This window comes from Rhodofomes roseus (genome assembly GCF_022264815.1).
Source record: "Rhodofomes roseus strain CIRM-BRFM 1785 chromosome Unknown C8Q71scaffold_3, whole genome shotgun sequence".
Lineage (NCBI taxonomy): Eukaryota > Fungi > Basidiomycota > Agaricomycetes > Polyporales > Fomitopsidaceae > Rhodofomes > Rhodofomes roseus.
Window position 1 is genome coordinate 88,211 of NW_025952959.1, and position 20,070 is coordinate 108,280.

At 57.4% G+C, this 20,070-nt stretch overlaps 9 protein-coding genes across 9 annotated transcripts; 6 read left to right on the forward strand and 3 right to left on the reverse strand.

The window, feature by feature from the left end:
• Positions 1-247: 247 nt before the first annotated feature.
• C8Q71DRAFT_853748 (uncharacterized protein) lies at positions 248-3,574 on the forward strand (the record flags this gene model as incomplete). The annotated part of the gene is made up of 5 exons (XM_047926975.1): positions 248-748; positions 839-1,652; positions 1,715-2,047; positions 2,098-3,400; positions 3,451-3,574. 5 exons carry the CDS (start codon positions 248-250, stop codon positions 3,572-3,574), a joined length of 3,075 nt encoding a protein of 1,024 aa, XP_047782643.1.
• A 601-nt stretch (positions 3,575-4,175) lies between these two features.
• On the reverse strand, positions 4,176-6,101 carry C8Q71DRAFT_700444 (uncharacterized protein; the record flags this gene model as incomplete). Its single annotated transcript, XM_047920123.1, has 4 exons — positions 4,176-5,129; positions 5,183-5,546; positions 5,604-5,769; positions 5,822-6,101. 4 exons carry the CDS (start codon positions 6,099-6,101, stop codon positions 4,176-4,178), a joined length of 1,764 nt encoding a protein of 587 aa, XP_047782644.1.
• Positions 6,102-6,499: 398 nt separating this feature from the next.
• Positions 6,500-9,129, forward strand: C8Q71DRAFT_701155 (P-loop containing nucleoside triphosphate hydrolase protein; the record flags this gene model as incomplete). The annotated part of the gene is made up of 11 exons (XM_047920171.1): positions 6,500-6,683; positions 6,736-6,816; positions 6,868-7,315; positions 7,374-7,525; positions 7,578-7,651; positions 7,715-7,913; positions 7,966-8,039; positions 8,091-8,262; positions 8,311-8,867; positions 8,915-8,983; positions 9,037-9,129. The coding sequence occupies 11 exons, from the start codon at positions 6,500-6,502 to the stop codon at positions 9,127-9,129; spliced, it is 2,103 nt and encodes a 700-aa protein (XP_047782645.1).
• Positions 9,130-9,391: 262 nt separating this feature from the next.
• On the reverse strand, positions 9,392-9,987 carry C8Q71DRAFT_853751 (uncharacterized protein; the record flags this gene model as incomplete). The annotated part of the gene is made up of 6 exons (XM_047926976.1): positions 9,392-9,466; positions 9,518-9,529; positions 9,590-9,619; positions 9,664-9,764; positions 9,822-9,885; positions 9,949-9,987. 6 exons carry the CDS (start codon positions 9,985-9,987, stop codon positions 9,392-9,394), a joined length of 321 nt encoding a protein of 106 aa, XP_047782646.1.
• Positions 9,988-10,499: 512 nt separating this feature from the next.
• Positions 10,500-10,986, forward strand: C8Q71DRAFT_325547 (uncharacterized protein). The gene has a single exon (XM_047917830.1). It carries the CDS (start codon positions 10,590-10,592, stop codon positions 10,869-10,871), a length of 282 nt encoding a protein of 93 aa, XP_047782647.1. The 5' UTR covers positions 10,500-10,589; the 3' UTR covers positions 10,872-10,986.
• C8Q71DRAFT_325725 (Rft-1-domain-containing protein) lies at positions 10,877-12,912 on the reverse strand. The gene is made up of 4 exons (XM_047917831.1): positions 12,181-12,912; positions 11,973-12,133; positions 11,214-11,913; positions 10,877-11,160 (listed from the first exon to the last, which is right to left on the reverse strand). Exons 1-4 carry the CDS (start codon positions 12,873-12,875, stop codon positions 11,103-11,105), a joined length of 1,614 nt encoding a protein of 537 aa, XP_047782648.1. The 5' UTR covers positions 12,876-12,912; the 3' UTR covers positions 10,877-11,102.
• A 471-nt stretch (positions 12,913-13,383) lies between these two features.
• C8Q71DRAFT_794377 (uncharacterized protein) lies at positions 13,384-15,006 on the forward strand (the record flags this gene model as incomplete). The annotated part of the gene is made up of 6 exons (XM_047925534.1): positions 13,384-13,503; positions 13,561-13,716; positions 13,770-14,074; positions 14,136-14,289; positions 14,353-14,781; positions 14,869-15,006. The coding sequence occupies 6 exons, from the start codon at positions 13,384-13,386 to the stop codon at positions 15,004-15,006; spliced, it is 1,302 nt and encodes a 433-aa protein (XP_047782649.1).
• Positions 15,007-15,535: 529 nt separating this feature from the next.
• Positions 15,536-17,605, forward strand: C8Q71DRAFT_325791 (uncharacterized protein). The gene is made up of 6 exons (XM_047917832.1): positions 15,536-16,140; positions 16,197-16,370; positions 16,424-16,548; positions 16,605-16,779; positions 16,832-17,134; positions 17,195-17,605. The coding sequence occupies exons 1-6, from the start codon at positions 15,853-15,855 to the stop codon at positions 17,501-17,503; spliced, it is 1,374 nt and encodes a 457-aa protein (XP_047782650.1). The 5' UTR covers positions 15,536-15,852; the 3' UTR covers positions 17,504-17,605.
• Positions 17,606-18,347: 742 nt separating this feature from the next.
• Positions 18,348-19,809, forward strand: C8Q71DRAFT_794379 (uncharacterized protein; the record flags this gene model as incomplete). Its single annotated transcript, XM_047925535.1, has 4 exons — positions 18,348-18,855; positions 18,903-19,059; positions 19,112-19,541; positions 19,600-19,809. 4 exons carry the CDS (start codon positions 18,348-18,350, stop codon positions 19,807-19,809), a joined length of 1,305 nt encoding a protein of 434 aa, XP_047782651.1.
• Positions 19,810-20,070: the final 261 nt, after the last annotated feature.

Here is a 20,070-nt window from a genome sequence, read left to right on the forward strand (position 1 = left end):
GGGCGAGGAAGGAGGGAACGGACGGCGAGCAAGGGATAGTGGGCGCCTACCGAGGATGGACGCGAGAAGAGCAGGCGCGCGAAAAAGGGATCGCGATCACGTGCATGCCGCGTCTTGTTGAAGCGAACGAGCGCCGGCCAGCTCGCCCCGCACGTCCTCTCCCCGCCCTTCCCACCCTCGACCTCGACCACCCTCTCCTCGCACGTCTGCCACAACACCCCGCTGCCTTGCGACACCTCTGCGCGCGATGTCGAGGAGATCGTCGACCTATGAGCTGAGCATCCGCGGCGACGAGCTTGAGCAGGACCGTATCCAACTCGAGCACAACCTACAACACACCGACCTATCTCTCCATCTTTCCTCAACTCCCGCCGACGACTACTCCGACGTCGAGTACCCCCGTCACAACTCTGCGCCATCCCCCTTCTCTGGTTTTGCATCCTTTGAGCAGCACTCTCCAGATGGCTTCGATCCTGTCGAACACAGCCAGTACAACGCGTGGTCGATCCGCTCATTCAACGACGATAACACCGTCAACCCGTATGGCGGGGAGACTATGTCTACCGCTGCTCACCACGCTAGCGCACTGACTTTCAGTGCCGGGCTCGGAGGTAGGGCGACTCGCAGAGCGGATGTCAGCCTGAGTGGCGCAGAGTACGACCCCGAGCGCCCTCTGCATGGTATCATGGCAAGCATGAACGGGCACCCTGGCTCTTTCCAAGTTGACACCATCAAATCAAAGGCCCCAGTAAGCATCAATCTATCCCTCTGTCAAGTAGCCTAACGTAGACGGTTCCTCCTCTTCCCCTCGGCGTCGCTATCCTGGCCTATCCTATAGATGTCATTCTCTGCGCAATTTGACCCTCTTGTCGTTGAAGATACAGAGGAGCTGGATCGTGTTCTGCAATCCGGGCACGCGACACTCCCCGTTCCGTCGCTGCAGTCCTCCACAACCTCATCGGCCTCTGCCTCCGACCCTGACTCTCCGAGGCCCCAGTCTCCCTCTGTCAGACCCAAGCTATCTGATGCACTTGACGCTATCACATTCTCTCCGAAGCGGCCACGCAGTGCTCAATCACAGCTCCCACGCGTTTCGGGACGCTCGTCGTCCTTCTCCGCGATGCGCTTGCAAGAGGCTGCTCGTCAGCCGTCTCCGCCGATTGCTGACCGCGATCTGCCGCCTTCATCTCGTGCGCGCCGCCCAACACAGTCGCCTCGCTACGAACAGCATCACCAACAATCTCTCTCCTACGCCCAACCTGATCCCGAAGTAAAGGTCCACCCCGCGACGCCGTCTAGCGTGAACAGCTCCAAGTTCACCAAGCTTGCACGCGGACTTGCCCAAGAGATTGAGGCGGAGCAGGGCCAGCGGAACAGCGCACGTCAGGGTCGTGGACCGAACGGGGCTCCGATTGCGCAGAGCACGGTGCGTGGTCCTCGGGTGGCATTGATTGCCAAAGAGAGAAACCCGTTCAAGGATGTCGCGAATCAGGTACCCGCATCAGCTCTCAAGTTTGCGAAACCAAAGACACCGTTCAAGAACAGGGTACACCTTCCAGACGTGACAGGCCTGACTAGCGCTGTCCTATCCCCTGCCAGAGCCCGCTTGGACTACCAGAGATATGATAGGAAGGAAGATGGTGAGGTCGAAGGTTGGTAGAGATTTCAACTACGGCATTGTTCTGTAGCTCAAGCTGCCTCGTCCCCTCAACAGCCAGGCTATTCGCCACTCTGAATGCAGTCCAGTCCAAGCTCGCGTTCCTCGAAGGCGAGAACAGTGCATCTCGCCGACGTGTGCATGAGTTGGAGCTTGAATTGGAAGCGTGCAAACAAGAGGTGGCGAGGGAACGCACGAAAGTGGAGGAGCGCGAGGGGCTCGTGGCACAGCACGCAGCTGTTGTTCTGGAGAGGGAGAGGGAGAGGCTGGCCAACCTGGACCGCCAAGCCAAGGCCAAGGCCAGGGCCCAGCGAAGAGACGTGGAAGTGGACGCTGGTCAACGCAGTATCAACGAAAGCAAATACAAAGAGGCCGTAGAGGAGAAGAAGGGTTTGTGGCTTTGCATTCGTAGGCAGACTGATTTGCTCATGCTTTTGCAGCTCTCGAGGCCCTGATCTCTACCCTTCGCAATCATCTGGCCCGGCTGACCAGTGAACTCTCTGATCATCAGCGTCTCCTGGCAGAACTGCGCTCTCTTCGCGATTCAGACGTCAAGGCATTGGCGCAGAAAGGCAAGGACATCGACAGCTTGCGACACGAAGTCGAGCGATTAGCGGGGGAAGTGGAAGTCCTCAAAGGTGTCATTGAGGAAGGCCTCCGGGAACGACGTCATGCGAGGGAAGTCTCCGCCCGTAATGACATGGAAAACACGATCGACGAGAAGACCGAAGACGTGACAGACAGCGAGGAGGACGGCGACATGCCGAACCGGTCGGTCCACCAAGTCCAGGTACTGGAATCGTCAGAATTCAGCGAATCCGAAGACGAAGACGAAGCCGAATCCCACGTCTCCACTGCAGCAGGCCGCGGTTCGCCTGCTCAACCTTCCGTTCAACCTGTTGGTATTGCCGACAAGACTCTGAGGACGGACCATGCAACGGTCGGGTCTTCAATACAAGCCGATGACCTCACTGCGAGGCCGTTCGTCGATGTTGACGAGGTTGATCGTATCTCCACCGACCTCCAGGACCGCCGCTCAGAGCGTTCTACCTCAATGGCCGCGTATCGATCCGTAAACCAGTCCTTCCTAGACTCACGGGTACTCTCGCGCTCGATCTCGCCAACCGCTTCGCTGCGCTCGTCGAGAACGAGCAGCATCGCATCGACTTCGAGGCAAAGCAGTCCTGTAGATGATGAAGAGGAGCCTGCGGTACCAACGTCTTCGCGAGGGCCCCCAACGACAGCGGCTGACACCCGGCAACGATTACCCTCTCCGGTGCCAGAGCCTCCGGCGATTCGACCTAGCGTACCCACTCCGGCGCATGCCCTGCGACAGGTCCGCATGAAGCAGCCAGAAATGGCGTCGCACTCCCAACGACAGCCAGAAGTGCCCCCTGAGACGCCATTCCCCAATATCCGTGGAGAGCGTCTCGAGCGACTATTCTTCTCAGCGCCGGAACACAATGCTCAGACTTGCACGGTGTGTCACCGTCGCATGAAACGGCAGGGCTCCAAGACCGCTGTTGACGATCATAGGCCCTTCTGGTCAGTGGGACCTGGTACTGGACGCGAGCGGCCAGAGGACGACGACGAAGGCTTCGCCGAAGGCTCTGATGAGGATGTTCGTCCTGGCTTCACGCGTGAGGAGAAGGGCAAGGAACGAGAGGCTGACAAGCTTCCTCCCCAAACGGTCCTCTCACGAGTCATCCGAGAACTCGAGGATGACTTTACTCATTTCAAGAGGTGCGCACCTTCTGGTAGGTTCTTGATGAGTTCTTACCGTGTCTGTCCAGTGTCTACGTTGAATTGGCCGACCAGTACAAGCTCATGGATGCTGCGTCCAATGTGGCCAAGCGCAATGTAGTCGCAGGACATCTACGCGAAGTCATCGACATCCTAGAACAGAAGGTGCGTTAGTTTGAATCGTCGATAACATTCTATTCACATCATTTGCAGGGTGATCAAATCGCCTCCTTGTACGACCTGCTAACATTCAAGGACAAACCCATGTCTCAATCGAACGTCCCCGACAGACCAGGCCGTGCCGTTCCCGCAGCGACATCCTCGTGGGGTCGAGCGCGTGGCTTGAGGACTCGTCCCGTTATGACGTAGCCATCATTGTTTTCTTATGCGAGGACTGGCCCCACAAAGGGCTGCGCCTGGTCAGTATGATATAGTATGGGATATGCACCTCCGGACATCTTCGATAAGCCCAAAAATGTTTCCATGCTGCTCTGAATCATTCGCAATGTTCTTCGCTTTGTTTGCTATCCTCAAAGTGTATCACATACGGTTCGCCACCATCCCATAGTAGCAACTCGCTACGTCGTCATCGTCAATCAGCACGAAGTTTGAAGTACAGACAGAATATATAGCCCCGTACCGAAACGCAGGTGTTTAACTTAACAACATTAGCACTCTTCGTAATACGTAACGAGTCGTCAAGAAGGTCGTGAGGGTCGTCAGATCATTACTAGTACAGAAAATCACAAGCATAACTGAACGTCAAGACTCAAAATCAACGCTGACCACCTGGCGGGTGTGAATGATGTGCGAGCTCGTGCCCAGCTTTCGACTTGACTTCCTGCCAGAAAGTATTCCACTTCGGGCCCTTCGGATGTTCCTCGTGCCCGTTTGCACTAGCAGGAAGTGGCGGCGATGATTCGGGTGGTATGTACGCTGCCTGTACACGCTCGATAGCGCGAATGAGCGATGGGGTGGCCGGGACTGGTGTGAACGGTGATCCAGGCGCGGTGATAGGGGACGAGGTCCGCTCAACAGCAGTCCGCTGAGAGGATGATGGCTTCGACGAAATGCTGGGAGTTCCTGACTCGCCCTTGAGCGAGTGTCGCCGTATGAATGCAGGCGTCCACGGTTCTCCTTCGGGTCCAGTGGATCGACGCAACGCGCCCGCAGCAACGTCCTCCTCGAAGTCGGAGTAGTCGGGCTCGGCATTTGCCTTCGGGGGATGTAGCCCCTCGTTCTTGACACCTTGGTCTCCGTCGTTCGCTAGCGTGACGGAACTATTCCTACTGAGGGATGGCCTATGCTCGACAGCCCACGACTTGACTGGAGGCTTGAGGTCGTCAAGGTCGGAATCGTCGTCGTCGTCGCTACTCGAGGATAGGTCGTCCACATTGAGCGGGCTGAACTTGACCGCCTCCCGAGTGCGCCGGAACCCACGCACTCCTTTCTTGCGGTGCTTCCGAAGGAACGTGGGCTCGCGGTGGAACTGTGGCTCCGTCGGCTCGGTGACAGGAATGAGCGAACGCTGCTTCTGAAGCTTGTATGGGGATGGGATGGATCGCTTGAGATCAGCGTCGGTGGGGAAGATGACTTCAGCTGGGGCGTCATTGACGTTGTGATGTCCGAAGAGTCGTGACCAGAAAGAGGAGAGGGGCTTGTACGTGCCTGCCCTATCCGCCTCGTTAGGGAGAGCAGCGACGTAGTCCGCGAGAAAACCGTCCCATTTCTGAAGCATATCATGAGGCTCAGGCGCGACGATGAAAATCAATAGCGACATACCTCGTCCGGATTCTCACCGAGCTTCCGATGAAGGAACCAATCGCAGGCAGAACCGCACAATAAGAGTACACAGTAGACCGTACTCAATCCCTTTTCCACGCTGCTACCCCACCCGTTGGCATTATCAATCCAGAGTCGGGCCCATACCTCCCTCCACACAGGGATGTTGGCTAGGATTGCAACGGACAGGACGACTCCGAAGGCACCGACAGATGAGGTAGCAAAGCGCAGGAAAGCGTGTTGGTACTTGGCCAATGGCAGCAGGCAGAGGATGAGGCCAATGGGAGTGAAGATCGATACCAATACGATTCGTGCCATCAGCGAAGGGTGTATCATGACGGCGCAAGCGACACCAAACGTAGAACTAGAGGGGAGGTGTGTTAAATTAATGACTTGTCATACTATCCGGATGTGCACCTACTATCCAGCGATACCTGCAAAGGCGAGCGCGAGGTACTTCCATCGACCGCCGAGGAACATGCAGCACAATGCAGAAAGCAGCCATGTCGCGAGGAAGGCCTTCGGCGAGAGAGTCGCAGATGTGGTCACGCTGGGTATCAGCGACGACATGAATGTGACCAGGTGAACTGTGTAGGACGGATAAGCAGGGACAACACAGCATGCTCGCGACAGACCTACCTGCAAAGACATATCCGGCTGCAACCCCACCGGCGCCCCCCTCAAACATAGATAACCAACGAATCGAGCTCTCAATACGCTTCAGCTCGGACGCACTGTGCGGCAACGGTTTGACGGCATTGCGACGCGGCGCGAAGACCCTCGTGCGGTCAAGCGCGAGGAATGTTCCCGCGAAAGTGAGCACGAAGGAGATGAGGAGGAGGGGAAGCGCGTATGCCAGGGTATAGGACGTCGAGTCGAGCAGGTCCTCCAAGGAACAGGTAGAACAGTTCGACGCCATGGCTGCGGTGTCGTCTGCGGTCGCCGTAGACGGTTGTGCGGTGCCAGTCGCGGGGGCAGCGAGCAGGGCGTGTCCGGCGGTGCCGCGATGGAGGGAGACGATGAGCTCGGAGGCTGAGGCCGCTGAGAGGGACGCCGGGTGATCGAGTGGGAGAGTGGCAATTGCCGATCTCATTTTCTGTTCGCTTTCTGCACAAATGCCTTCTTCTCTTCGTCTCTCTCTCGCCCCTGCAGCGCACCAGCGTAGGCTGAGTCCCCCCTCGTCTGCAGCCCACCGCCGTCATGGCCAAAATCGCTGCACTCAAGGGCATTGCCCGCATGCACAAGAATGCAGTCGATGCTCAGTCCCGCAAGGCGAAGAAGCGTGGCCATGCTTGGGTAGACGTGTCTGACGACGATATGCATGTCAAATCCTCTGCAAAACACAAGAATAAACCCATGAGGGGGTCACCAGGTTCAGCCTTGCGTGCCGAAGGTGAACCAAGGAAGAAACGGCGATTCAGTACACCTGGGAAACAGCTATCGAACGGTTCTCCTTCATCGCCCATTCAGATGCAGCGAGCAAATCTCCCCATCGCTACAGGTGAATTCACAGATCGCCTAAAGGTTTCGTACAGCCTGACACCTCCCGTCAGGCAAGAATGCTCTTATCGAAGAAATTCGGCGAAATGATGTCAGCATCTTGATTGGTGAGACAGGTTCAGGGAAGACGACCCGTACGTAGAAGCCATCTGCATCTACGGGGCAATCCTAATATTGCGTTCCAGAGGTGCCCCAATATCTCCTCGAGTCGGGTCTCGCAGGTCACGGCATGATTGCCGTCACCCAACCGCGAAAAGTGGCCGCTACTTCTCTGGCCGCCCGTGTAGCAACAGAACAGAACGTCTCGGTCGGCACTCTGGTCGGATACTCAGTTCGTTTCGACGAAGCCTCGTCGGACGAAACCAGGATAAAATACGTTACGGACGGCATGTTGGTTCGCGAGCTGCTGGGCGACCCTCTTCTATCACGATACAGCGTAGTCATCGTAGATGAAGCGCACGAACGGACGTTACGCACAGATCTACTTATCACGAATCTCAAGGACATCCAAAGGAAACGCAACGCCCCGTCGGATGTTAAGGGAAAAGGCTCAGCGGCGAAGCTCAACCCTCTGAAGATCGTCATCATGAGTGCTACATTGGACGCTGATAAGTTCAGCAAGTTCTTCGACGAGTAAGAATAATCATCTGCGGTCTTTCGACAGCGAATTGAACCCCTTCCCCTTCAACAGTGCGAAAATTGTGTACGTCAAGGGTCGCCAACACCCTGTCACGATATATCACACGGCAGTCAGCCAGCCAGACTACGTGGATGCCGCGATGCGCACTTTCTTCCAGATACACACGGATCAGCCTCCTGGCGATGTTCTCATTTTCCTGCCAGGTACTGTGAGTCGCTGTACGAAGTGAAATTCAACTGAGCTGTGCGCCGTTAGGGCAGGAGGACATCGAGGGCTTAGAACGGTCCATACAGCTATATGCCGATAGGTTACCTAAGGATGTCCAATCCGTGAGTATCTGCTGTTCTCGCTCGCACCACGCAGAGTGCCTCACGATGAGAACGATGCCACAGATTCTAGTTTGCCCCATGTATGCCGCCCTGCCACCTGGCCAACAAGCGAAGATATTCACACCTGCTCCGGCCGGCTTCCGCAAGTGCATATTAGCTACCAACATCGCGGAGACGTCCATCACTATACCTGGTACTAAGTATGTGATTGACACCGGCAAATGCAAGGAGAAACGATACGTCGCGCGCGATACAGGGACTGGTAAGCATCACTTCGCCTCTGGGACTACGCTTGCCCCTGACTGTGACACAAGGCTTCGACACTTTACTCACCCGGGATATCACGAAGTCGTCTGCCATGCAACGTGCTGGTCGCGCTGGCCGAGAGGTAGATCCCCACTCACGCAGAGGTCTTCGCAACGTCTGATCGTCCGTGCAGGGACCAGGATACTGCTTCCGCTTATACCCAGAAGAGGCGTTCGACGCTATGGCAGAGTCTGCGGAACCTGAGATCCGTCGTTGCGCCCTCACGTCCAGTATGCTGCAGCTCCGGTGTCTCGGCCAAGATATCGAGGAGCTAGATTTCATGGACAAACCTGACCGGGAAGCCAGTGAGTACCAGCGTCTCCGATCGCAGAGCACTACCTAAGCCAGTTCAGTCGGTGCGGCGTTGAAGACGCTCTATCTCCTCGGTGCATTAGACAGCAAGCGATGTCTCACGAAGCTCGGCAGAGACATGGCAGCGTTCCCCCTGGAGCCAAACCTCGCGCGGGCCGTCGTCGCCTCCCGCGAGTTCGGGTGCACGCTCGAGGTCATCGGCATCGTGTCCGTGCTCTCCGCGTCGTCTAAGCTCTTCTTCGACTCGACCGACGAGCGCGAGGCCGCCGCGGAGGCGCGACGCAAGTTCCGGCACCGCAGTGGGGACCACATGACCATCCTCAACGTCGTGCGGGCCTACCAGGAGATCGCCGCGGCAGAGAAGAAGAGCGGACGGAAGGAGTGGTGCAGGAAGCAGTTCCTGAACGATAGGTGCTTGGCGGAGGCGCAGGACATTCGCGACCAGCTCCGGGAGGTCTGTACGAGGATGCAGATCGACTGGAAGACGTCATGCGGGGAGGACGAGCAGCCAGTCCTCAAGTGTCTGGTCCGTGGGTTGGTGCAACATGCCGCCTTTTTGCAGCCGGATGGGTCGTACAAACAGTTGATGGGGCCTTCCGTACGTTCTCCTCTTCGCTGATTGGTCAAGTTCTGACATTTGCGCAGATCGTCAAAATTCACCCTTCGTCTTCGCTGTGTGACAAGAAGGTACCTGTCATCATATACGACGAACTGGTTGGTACCTTTTCTCTCGCCCCCCTACAGAAACTCACCTCGCCGTTCGCTAGGTATACACGACCCATATCTACGCCCGTGGCGTGTCAACGGTACCACGCAGTTACATCGCCGAAGTTCCTGTCCTAAACGTCAAAGGCACTTGAATATTCACAATGTATCTCAGCATTAGTTACCACACCCTTGCATCTTGGATCTCGGATAGCGGTCCCAATGTCGAGCGCCATGGACCTGACAATCAACACGCAGTCTGGAACTTTGGGACCGGGAACCTTCCGACGAAGGCCGCTCCCGAATACTTGGTCATAGGACGGGGTACAACTACAGATCTATACGTACAGGGTGCATCACTAGAGGGTAAGTAGGGGTAGTGTCAAACAGGTGAGGACGTGTCGCCCGTGAGACTGCTCATTCCGGGGGTCCCTTGGGGTTGTAGCTGGCCTCGCCCTTCAGGATTTTCTCGCCCATCTCCTTAGTTTCCGGCTAACGAATAATCAGTGTATGGTTCTGCAGCCCTCAGTCGCATAGGCGTACCTGGCGCAATACCTATAGTGGATGATAACACGGTAAACAGAGAGGTTCCATAGCAAGGTGAGCGTGACTTACTGTTCCTCTGATTTGCTTTTTATACGCGATCTTGGGTCAGACCGTAAGGAAGGATGGTTGAGGAAGTGGCGTACCTTGGCGTAACCGACGACCTCCTCCGCAAAGGACTGTTTCTTTGCGGGCTGTTGAATGACTATCGGTGGTGGAGCACCAGGGGCCTGCTCGGTGGGGGATGCTGGATTGCATTGGGATGAGTGAAGTTTAAACATACGACATATACAGGACACCGTACTCTGGACACCGTGTTCAACATGGGCTGCCTCTGGCACTTGAGGGAGTGGCGAGGTCTGATCGGCCTGTTGAGCAGCAGACGGTGAGCGGGCGGTTTGCAGTCATGTAGATGATGAGTGTATCCATACATTCTGTGCGCCGGAATCTGCATTCTGGATTGAGGACATGGCGAGTGCTGGAGGTGAGTAGAAGAAAGACAAGTGCGACAAGTTGTGCGTGGGCAGTCGGACTATGGACGTTTGCCACTATGACATCACCTTCCCGAATGGGATCCTCGACCCTCCGCCACTTTGAGTCGCGATCCCTCACCGTTTCCGCTCTTGTCAAGGCTCAAACAGGCCCAAACCCTCACCCGCGTCTTAAATATGAACATGTACATAATTGTCGACCGTGGGTCGACCGTTCTTGTCACGTACCATATTGGCTTCGCCGTGACAGACACGCTGAGATAGCACAGAAGCCTTTCATTTCCGTGCGGGCTCAGAGCGGTCTACACGTTTCGGCCCATCGACCTGCCCTCAACAGCCCTATGATATCTCACTCGCATCGCCTTTCACTCCTTTCTTCGGTCTCCCATCCCAGTCGATGACTCGGAACGACGACGGAGTTAACCCACCGGTACCATACCCACCGTCCGTACGTTCACATTCTACCTGACATCGCACAACACCCTGACTGGTCTTGGAAGTGAGGGAGCAAGCCATAGAGGATCCCACCACACAGTGAGACGCGAGATCCATGGCACTGGCAACCTCTCCTCTCAGACACGATGGAGATCCATTGTGTCTGTTTCAGTGTCAGTCTGCTTCTATCCGGCTTCCTGTTCAACATGCTGACATATCATCATTTCCAGGGTCGACGACCACTAACTTCTAGACTTCTCGAAGTTAAGAGCCGACGGCTCTACCCCATTGATGGGGATTTCAGCTGTGGCCCACCAGTCACACCTGCAGCAGCAAATCAAGTAACCCAGGACATACAAATACGAGGAAGGTGGATCTTTGTACAGGATGACCCACACCCTCGGCCAGTGGCAGTTGGAGGAGCATGACCGCGCTCGCGTAATTCACTCACGTTTACACTGGACCGTAGTGTATACTTACTCATGAGAGAACGAGACGTATCCGTTGCACCACTGTCACATCATGTATGAGAGAGTAATGAGGGAACAACGCGGCGGACACAACACCTAGGCCATGCAACGCAGAAGGTATCACACTCCGGGGTGTAATTGTACATGCCATGATGCGTACAGACAATGTACAACTGCTACATCGGCCAATCATCGCTTCCGGAGTGACGAGAACAACTGAACAAAGGTCCTCCTCTCAAACACGAAACTACCAGAACCAGTGTCAGCTCGGTATGCACCGACAGTAGTAGATAGGCTTACCACGCCAAGAGACATCCGGCGAGACAGCACACGGCCGTTGCGATATGCCCGACTTGGTGGGTAAGACGAAGCGGCACATCCGCGAAGACTCGTTCGCTCCATCTGGTCGCCCCCGCAGCGCACGCAAACACCACGAGCACCGGTACAGGCGGGACGACCGTCCTCCACCCAACCAAGCTCTGCCCGCTCCTCTCGCGGAAGAACCGCAGCGCGAATCGCCACGCATACAACGCCCTGCACAGAAGGTTGACGACATTAGCCCACACCAAGCCCGCGTCGCCCAATTCCGCGCCCTTCGCAAGGCCGACCGCGACCGCGACGAAGCCAAGCGAGAACGCGAAGAGCCAGCGGCTCTGGCGGTGGAGGTCCGCGGGGGCTGCAGCGGACGCGAAGAACGCCTCGAGGACGCCGTTGAAGGCCATCATGGGGATGTAGTAGATGTACGTGCGCAGGATCGTCGGCGCGGACGTGTGGAGGTACTTCGGGGGGAGGACGATCGCGAGCGCGAGCGGGAGGTACGGCGGGCCAAAGGTGACGAGAAGCAGGAGGAGGTGCGTGAAGAGGAGTAGGAGCGCGAGAAGCACGTTCGCGGCAGAGCGCAGGGCTGCGGGGTCCTGTTTCTGATCTGTGAGGCTCTTGGAGAAGAACACCCTGGACGTTTCCTCTATTGGCTGGAAGACCATACGGGCGACCAGGGAGCCTGGCGCGCATCATATCAGTTGCTGTCATGGCGTACAAGGAAAGCACAGGACACCGCACCGTAATTTGACGCAACCGCGTAGCCGCCTTGGTCCGCCAGAGGACTCAGCCGCGAGACGAGGAACTTGTCGCCCTCAGTGAGGAAGTGCTTTACTACGGACTGACCTGTCATGGCAGCGGACAGACTAAGCAGAGAGGGATCAAAATACTTGGAAGACACGCTGCAAAGCGTCAGCCCTCATTTAAGCAGAAGGCGTGTAGGACACACTTGCCATGCACCTCGGAGGTGATTTTCTTTGGCCAGAGTCCGATCCCTTGACCATAAGCGTGAAGGTATGTCGACAGAACCGCGAGACCAAATGCAGCCTGCCCCAACGCAAAGGCGACGAGGGCCCATTCAGCATCGCCGATTACAAGGACGGCGAACGCTACAGTTGTCTTCATGACCACAGCGATGCCTTCGGCCCTGACGCGAAGGTTGAAGCGCAGCTCGTTCTGCGCGCGGATATACAGAGGTTCAGAGAGCAGTTCCAGAGAGGCTGCAACAGCATATATGGCCACGCTCAAATGGAAGTGCGGCTGCGAGGCAGTGGATGCGGAAGTGCTAGCGACATAGAGGAAGGCTATGAGGATAGCAGCGGGTATGCCCAGCAGGGTTGGTAGGATGGTTATGTTCGCCACGAGTGATTGGCTGTCCTTGTTCGAAGACCTTGCCACGGAGCTGGCAGATGAGCGGAGGAGGGCGTTTCGGACGCCTTCCCGAGAGAGGAAGAGGATGGTGGAGAGCAGGAGCTCGAACTGGATCGCAGCCGTGCCAAAGACCTGGGGCGAGACATAGCGCACGAGAGCCTGGTTGAGGATGAATGTAAAGACACGAGAGAAGAACTGGAGGAGGACGAGGGACGATGCGGAAGCGAGCGCGTTGCTGAGGAGATCTGGCTGTGGTGGGTTGTCGGAGGCCATCGTACACGCCTCTCGCGCGCTCGGTGGCGGAGAGCAGCGCTGGGCGTCTATGGATGACCGCGACAGTACTCGGGCACACTTGCCATCTTCGGCGAACAAGTTCAACACTGCATCCAACATCCGCTGCTCATCTCTGTTCATCGCCTTCGAGGCCGAGTCCATTCGCAAACGACTGCGAAAGATACTCTCATCAGTTCAGTAAGCTCCGAGAACAGGTCGCATCCGGGAGCTTCGCACTCTAAACCTGGCCATGGTCCCCTTACCGCCGCTAACGTCCCGTGGTTCGACCCCGGAATACACACCTCTAGCCACTCGCTCTTACAGTGGTCCCGCGTCAAGAACGGAGTCGTGTTGACCAACAGTCACAAGCTTGACTAACGAAGGTTTTGTGACATGCGATCATGAAGGGACCACATCCGCCGTGTATACATCCCTGACAGCGTGAGCACAGGCCTCGCGCCCCACCCCGTCCTCCCCCCAACCGTTGCCCGTCCTGCCCAGCCTCCCCATGCGCCATCCCTTCGCTAACGTCCAGTACTACGCAAGCGAATTACGATTTGATGATACTTATGACTCCGAGGATGCTCCCTCCTCCTCGAACGAGAAGTCTCACGTCCAGCGTGCCCTTGTGATACCTCCACCCGGACGACAACCGGACTTGACACGCTCGCTGTCCTGTCCTCAGGATGCGGCCCAGGTCGTCAAACGATCCCGCAGGCTAGCCGTGTTGCTCGGCGGACAAGAGTCTGGCTCCGCGGTCCCCACCTATCGCCCGGGTGGTACTGTCAACGGGTCACTGGCTATCCTGAGCCCGTCCGAGCTGCTTTCAGTGCACGCAGTGGTATGTGGGATCGCTGTCAGTGGTGATTGCCTCCCTCGACTTACGTGTTGCAGGTGCATGGGTACATCAACATCAGCGAAATCGCCGGCGCCGGGCGGGCCCTGACGGAGGTACTTCACGAGGACCTCTACTCATGGAACGCAGATAGCGATCCTCCCTTGCCTTCGCGGATCCCCTTCCGATACACACTCCCTTCCCAATACACCGTTCCCAACTTGGGCGACCGCCTTCCGCTCCCACCGACCTACCATGCGTACCTGTCCGGTATCCCCGGCTTCACCGTCCATGTGTCGTACCACATAGCGGTAGATATGCTCTATACGAAGCGCCAAGGACCGTCATGGCGAAAGCGCAGGTGGTGAGCATGTCTCGTGAGGCCTCGTCCGGCTGTTCGCATACTCACCATGGCCGCCGAGCAGCCTGCGTGTGCCTCTCCAATTGCAACACTTCACTCGACCCGCCGCCAGGGGTCCATTCCGCCTCAGTTCGGAGCCAGACGCGGCTGGCCCGCGCACGATGTTCAGGCTCCACATGCCATCTAGACAGACTAGTCGCGCACAGATAGAGACACATGTCAGTCCCCGAGCCTCATGTAGCACACTAATCTTCACTTACCAACGTCCGTGCGCGGCGCAGGTATTCCTACCGCAATCACAAATCTGTAGCCTTAAAGAGCCCATTCCTTTCTTCGTAACGTTATTCGGCAACGAGGCGACCCTCGCGCCCTTCCTATGTTATGTGCCGTCCCCGGCATCCTTCCATCCCTTGTCGTCACCTTCAGAAACATCCATAGACTCGCTGCAGCGAGCTCTCAAGCTACGCCAGAGCGCAGCTACCTGCCCGCTCCGCATTGTAATACAGAGGACCACAGCGGTCGACGTGGATCGCACCGGCGTCCCCTGCGTCGAAGGCCAAGTCGGTCAGGACTTTGCTTCGAAATGCATCGGGCAAGGTGTGATCCACAACGTCAGCAGAGGACCAAAGTCAATCACCTGGGCGGGTACCATTACGGTCAATGCGGACGTTACCTCGGGTGGATTCGCAGCAATTGGTCTGAGGGTATCGGTGAGTGTGACGGTATCAGAGCACACCTGCGAGTTACGCATGCGTCCGTGCGTCGCGGCAGTCCGCTGACGTTGGGTGCTCGTGCAGGACAGCATCGTGGTCTCTATCAAGCCGCCGGAAGTATCACGAAGCCGCTGGATGCCACTGTGTGAGACGATAGCGGTGCGACTCACCACGGAGTCGTACGGGTGCTCCGCCGCTGTGCCCGTCAGCAGCGTCGTCTGAGGCCCGAGGTGGGCTATTTGGGTGGAATGCCGCGACGGACCCGGGGATCCTTTTGTTCTGGGATACGCTTCGCCTGTGCGTGGCGGACGTTCTCGGGCACACGTGTATGTATGACAGACGGGACCATCTGCTCGCTGTGTAAAGATTTGCCTCATGTATTGAGAGAACAGCCGTCTGTACCTCGGAGAATTCAACCGCGGCCCAGACTGTAGCGATATTTCCTCCTCAGCGCAGAACGGAAGGGGCAAATAGCATCGGACCGTGTGGGACTCGCAGGACACGTTTGCGAGCGAACGACGGTAGCAATGGGTGGTGCACAGAGTTTGTGGGAGGCCTTGTCCGACGGTTGTGTGGGGGGAGTGTGGCTGGGAGTTGGTCGAGGAAAGGAATGGGAGAACGGATGGTGCGCCGGGGCACGCGGTCAGCCGGCGGTCCAGCATGGACATTCCGTTAGTGAACCGTGTTGACTCCGCACTCGCGGGGTGACATCTCCGTTGCGTGTTTGAGCCAGAAATTGAATCTTTCTCTCGCGTGCGCGCAGCGCGTCCGATCGAGTTGCACGCTGTGCTTTCACATGCAGCCACACGCCAATCGAGCTGCCCGCCGTTGACGGTGGTGGCGGCGGGGGCAGCACCAGCAGCGGGCAGGGTCGGGCGTCGGGGGACGGAGAGGCAGACGGAGAGAGGTGTGGCGGAGGAAGGGCAAGGGACGATACACGCACATGTTGCCCGGAAGCTCTGACTCAATGCCGAAGTGGAGTCCATATGGACCACAACTTGGGCGGCATCTCTCCCCTAAAAGCTGACCAACTCGTCCAATGCACCCATCGACGCTCGCGTTTCCCTCATGTCGGCGTCCAGCCTGCCTGCCTACAGGCCGTCCTCCTTCGCCCGCTCCCCCGCGTCCCCCGTATACACCCCCGAGCCCCAGGCGTACGAGCAGCGCCTCGCCCTCAACCGCGTACGCGAGCGACCGTCCACCGAATTCGTAAAGCAGTCCAAGACCGGCGGGCTGAGTCTGCGCCTTAGCGAGCAGGAGGACAATGCGACGCTGCCCGCGTACGGGTGTGGAGACTCGGTCGAGGGCACGGTCGACCTCGCGAAGCCGGAGAGCGCGAATTGTGTGGAGGTCAGGGTGAGTAGCGCAGCATTCCTGCGTCCCGCGACGCGACCCATGACGACGGTGACCAGGTCGAGGGCAGTCTCCGTCTCAAGGAGATCGCAGAGGGCGGCACCACGTCCCACAAGCTCTGTCTCTCCGTCGTCACGCTCTGGAACCGTGAAACAGACCGGAGGCCATGTCCGGCGTCTTTGCCGTTCAGTCTGACGCTTCCCACCACCTTTTCGGACGGCAAGGAAACCTATGTCGGTCAAGTTTTCCGTGTTGCTCGCTCCCCACGCTCAATGTCGCTCTATAGCCCCTTCCCCCGACCCACCAAGCACGTCTGCCAGGCGTGCCGGGATTTGACGCCACGATAGAATACATCGTCTGCGCCGCAGTACACAAGGGGAAGAGTTCCAGCTTGCTACGCATTGGAAGCAGGTATGTATCAGCACGAACATTTAGGGTTCGCTCACCAACAGACTTCGCCTCTCAAGCACCGTGTGCACGCCCTTCGTTTATTATCCACGTTCTCGTCCTGCCGTCCCACTCCCGCGAGCAGCGCGACAGCTCTCTGGAGGCTACCCCACCTTCCTGGACTCACCAGAATGGCGCTGCTACAGATCCATCATGGCCCCCAAGGTGGCGGGCTTGAACGACATTTTGACCAAGGTAAGAGCCCCGAAATCTGTTACTGTCGTGTCTATGCTAATTTTGCGTCTAGTTCTACGTCCCCGCCGCTAGAGTCTTCAGCTTGTCGGAGCCCATTCCGTTCTATGTCGTGTTCGCATCATCAGCCATTTCGCTCGCAGCCTTCCTGCCCCTCGGGCCAACAACGACTCGGCTATCTGGCCGCCAACCCACCCGCGTGCAGCTTCTTCGGCAAACAAACGTTGACGTCCGGTATGTCATGCCTGTGGGGCCGGGTGCGGTTGCTGAACATTATTCCAGGAACGAAGTCGTCTTCGGTACCAAGACGGACATCTGGCAGACCGTCGAGATCGGTGAAGGCGCCTTCCGCCATATGGTGCGTTTCCGCGCAAGCGAACAGACTCTGTGGCATGCTGATGAGCGCATGGCTCGACAGGGTGACGGCGCGGACTGGATCTGCTTCGCGGGAGAGCTCCGCGTTAACAGCCAAATCAAGCTCGGGGGCTTCAAGGCAGGAGGGCTGTCCTTGAAAGACTACCTCGTCTTGTCAATGACCCCGCCTGATCCCTCGAAGACACCCTACAGCGAACTGCGCCAGGTGGTCCCTGTCCGTCTGACCACCGACTCGTGGTCGAGCGACGGTGCGGGCCAAACCTTCTCGGCATCCGATTATTCCATTCCTATCCTTGCTTCTGAGTCCCGCCATCCTGTCAACGCACCTGTTCCCGGCTACCGCCCCGCATGAACGTCCATCGACTCCTTGCACATATCACAGTCCCGCATCCCGCAACTCATCACCGCATCCCGCATCATGCACGCATATTTTGCATCTTGTCTAGACTCTCTCGCTAATTCCGAACGATACACAGGGAGGACCCTTCCGTAGCTGCCTAACGTCGCTGTGTAATCTGCTGAACGACGGCGACATAATGTACCCTTGTAGCGATAATGCACTGCCGATCCTGTTCTCTTGCCTGCTGCAGTAGTAGTTTTGTAGACCTGTCTTGTGTACATCGTCGAGGCCGTGTATGTGCGGCTTCAATGCCCATAATTTATTACCAACAAACAAGTACTGCTTATGGGTGGCGAGGCACGTTAACGTTGTTGAGGCTGCGCTTTGCCGCGGCACTGTTCTTTCGCTGCTATGCGGTGCACTGCGTACAGTACATGGGTGCTGGGCCACGAACGCATCTGTTGAATGGTGTGCGCAGTCGGGAAACCGCCAAACCGGTCAAATTTTGAATTTTGTCAATACATCGCACACCGCTCAGTGAAGACCGCAATGATTTGCTTCCACCGCCACCAAGTGCTTGGACTGAGCAGGGCGGCGTTGTGGCGCGGACGATCGCGGAAAGGGCTGGAGGATTCGCGGCAGACGCCGATGGTGCAAAACACGTGCAGACGAGTCTGGCATGCGATCATCAGGCGCCCATGCAGCCAGCTTCCAGACTGGACGACGGCGACGACGCCTCCCCCTCACCGCCTCCAACATCCTCGCAAAGCCTGGGTCCACCTAGGGCCCGCATCAACCGCCTTATATTCTGGCTTCGACTCTAATCTACTCACTCTAACGCTATTTACGCATAATCATGGTCCATCTCTTCGCTCTCCTCGCCCTCTCTGGTCTCGTCCTCGAAAGCCGGTCTCAGCCTGCCGACTGGCTGCGCAAATTCGCTGTTGACGGGAGAGACGAAAGCAGCTGGCTCTGGGGCTGGGCGTGGGCCGCTGACGGCACCGTCTCTGTCGTCGACAGATCCCCTCCAGTGACCTTCCCTGCACGGCCGGCCTCCTTCGGCGCCGAGCTGAGCGATCCTCTTCTGGGCTATGTTCTCCCCCTTACTGCCTTTACCGTCCCCTGCGACGATCCCGACTCGAACCTCACACACCATCGCGCTGATCCCACTCTGGGCTGCCCCCAACTTTGTGTACGCGGGCCCCACACGCCGGATCCAAGCGAATCCTGGATCGCCTTGGTACAGCGGGGAGGGTGTCCGTTCGTCGAGAAGGCCCGGCAGGCGCAGCAACTTGGTGCCCGTGCCGTCGTGGTCGGCGGCGACAGTGATAACCCAGATGCCCTGCTGAATATGTACAGTGAACGTATGTCCATCTCTGTTCCGTCCAAGATGCTTGGCTGATGGTCCCAGGCGACTCATCTGACGTCGTCATCGCTGCGACCTTCATCCGCTACTGGGACTATGTCGAGCTACTGTCCATGATTTCCGCGTCGAATACGACGCACTCGGGAATGAAAACGCTGTCGCTCCTCCTCAGCACGGAGTATTCAGCATGGGAATGGTACTCGTGAGCCATATTCTGCGCATATATCTGCTCGTTTAACGCTGTCTCGTGATAGGCCCATCATCACCTTCATCGTCATTCTGCTGCTGCCCTCCATCCTCACGTTCGTAACCCTGCTCGTACATCGTTATCGCATGGCTCGCCAAGCCCAACTCGACCGTGCTCCCGAAGCAGTTGTCCATCGCCTCCCATGGCGAGTCTGGACGGGGACGGGTTGGGAGAAGCACGAGGCTGCGTTTCCTCTGCCAGACCCCCGACACGCCCCCTCGGGCCCGGAACTGGACCTTGAAACAGGCGTGAACAACCCTACTCCCCATCCCTCTACCTCTCATGATGACCAGCTTCCCGAGTGGGTCGAGCAGCAAGTGGAGTGCGCCATCTGCCTTGAGACATTCGCGAAAGGTGATCGGGTGAGAGTGCTCCCCTGTTATCACATGTTCCATATGGACGAAGTGGACGAGTGGCTCATTCACAAGAAGAAGCTCGTATGTAACGTCGTTGTCTTCCCCAGTGGTTGTTACCTCACGCCGTACATCTCTTCAGTGTCCCGTCTGCAAGATGGATGTAACTTGCCCTCATCCGCCAGCGTCCCATCGATCGGATAGTGCGCCACCACCAGAGGACTCTATTGCAGACGACCGAGCCGCTTCACGTGTGCAAAGCCCTCCACTACCACGCAGTACATCACCTGCCTCGGAACGAACGCCTCTGCTTCGGGACAATACAGACCACCGGTACGAGGATGCGTCTTGACGCCGTCGAGGTGGTTGTCGTAATGCCGTAATGTTATCTCACGAGGTTCCTTTGTTCTCCCTCATGCAACTGTGCTGTACGTGTACTCATACCTTATACTTAACGACTAGTACGATGACCAGCGTGCATACCTGTACCTCCCGCTGCGGACGTTGGCGTCTGGAACGCCCAGGCGCCGGCAGGTTCTAATGTCAGCACCGAGTCTAACGCTCGTGCGCTACTGCACACTTCTCTTTCGCGTTTACTCAGTCTTCCGAACAA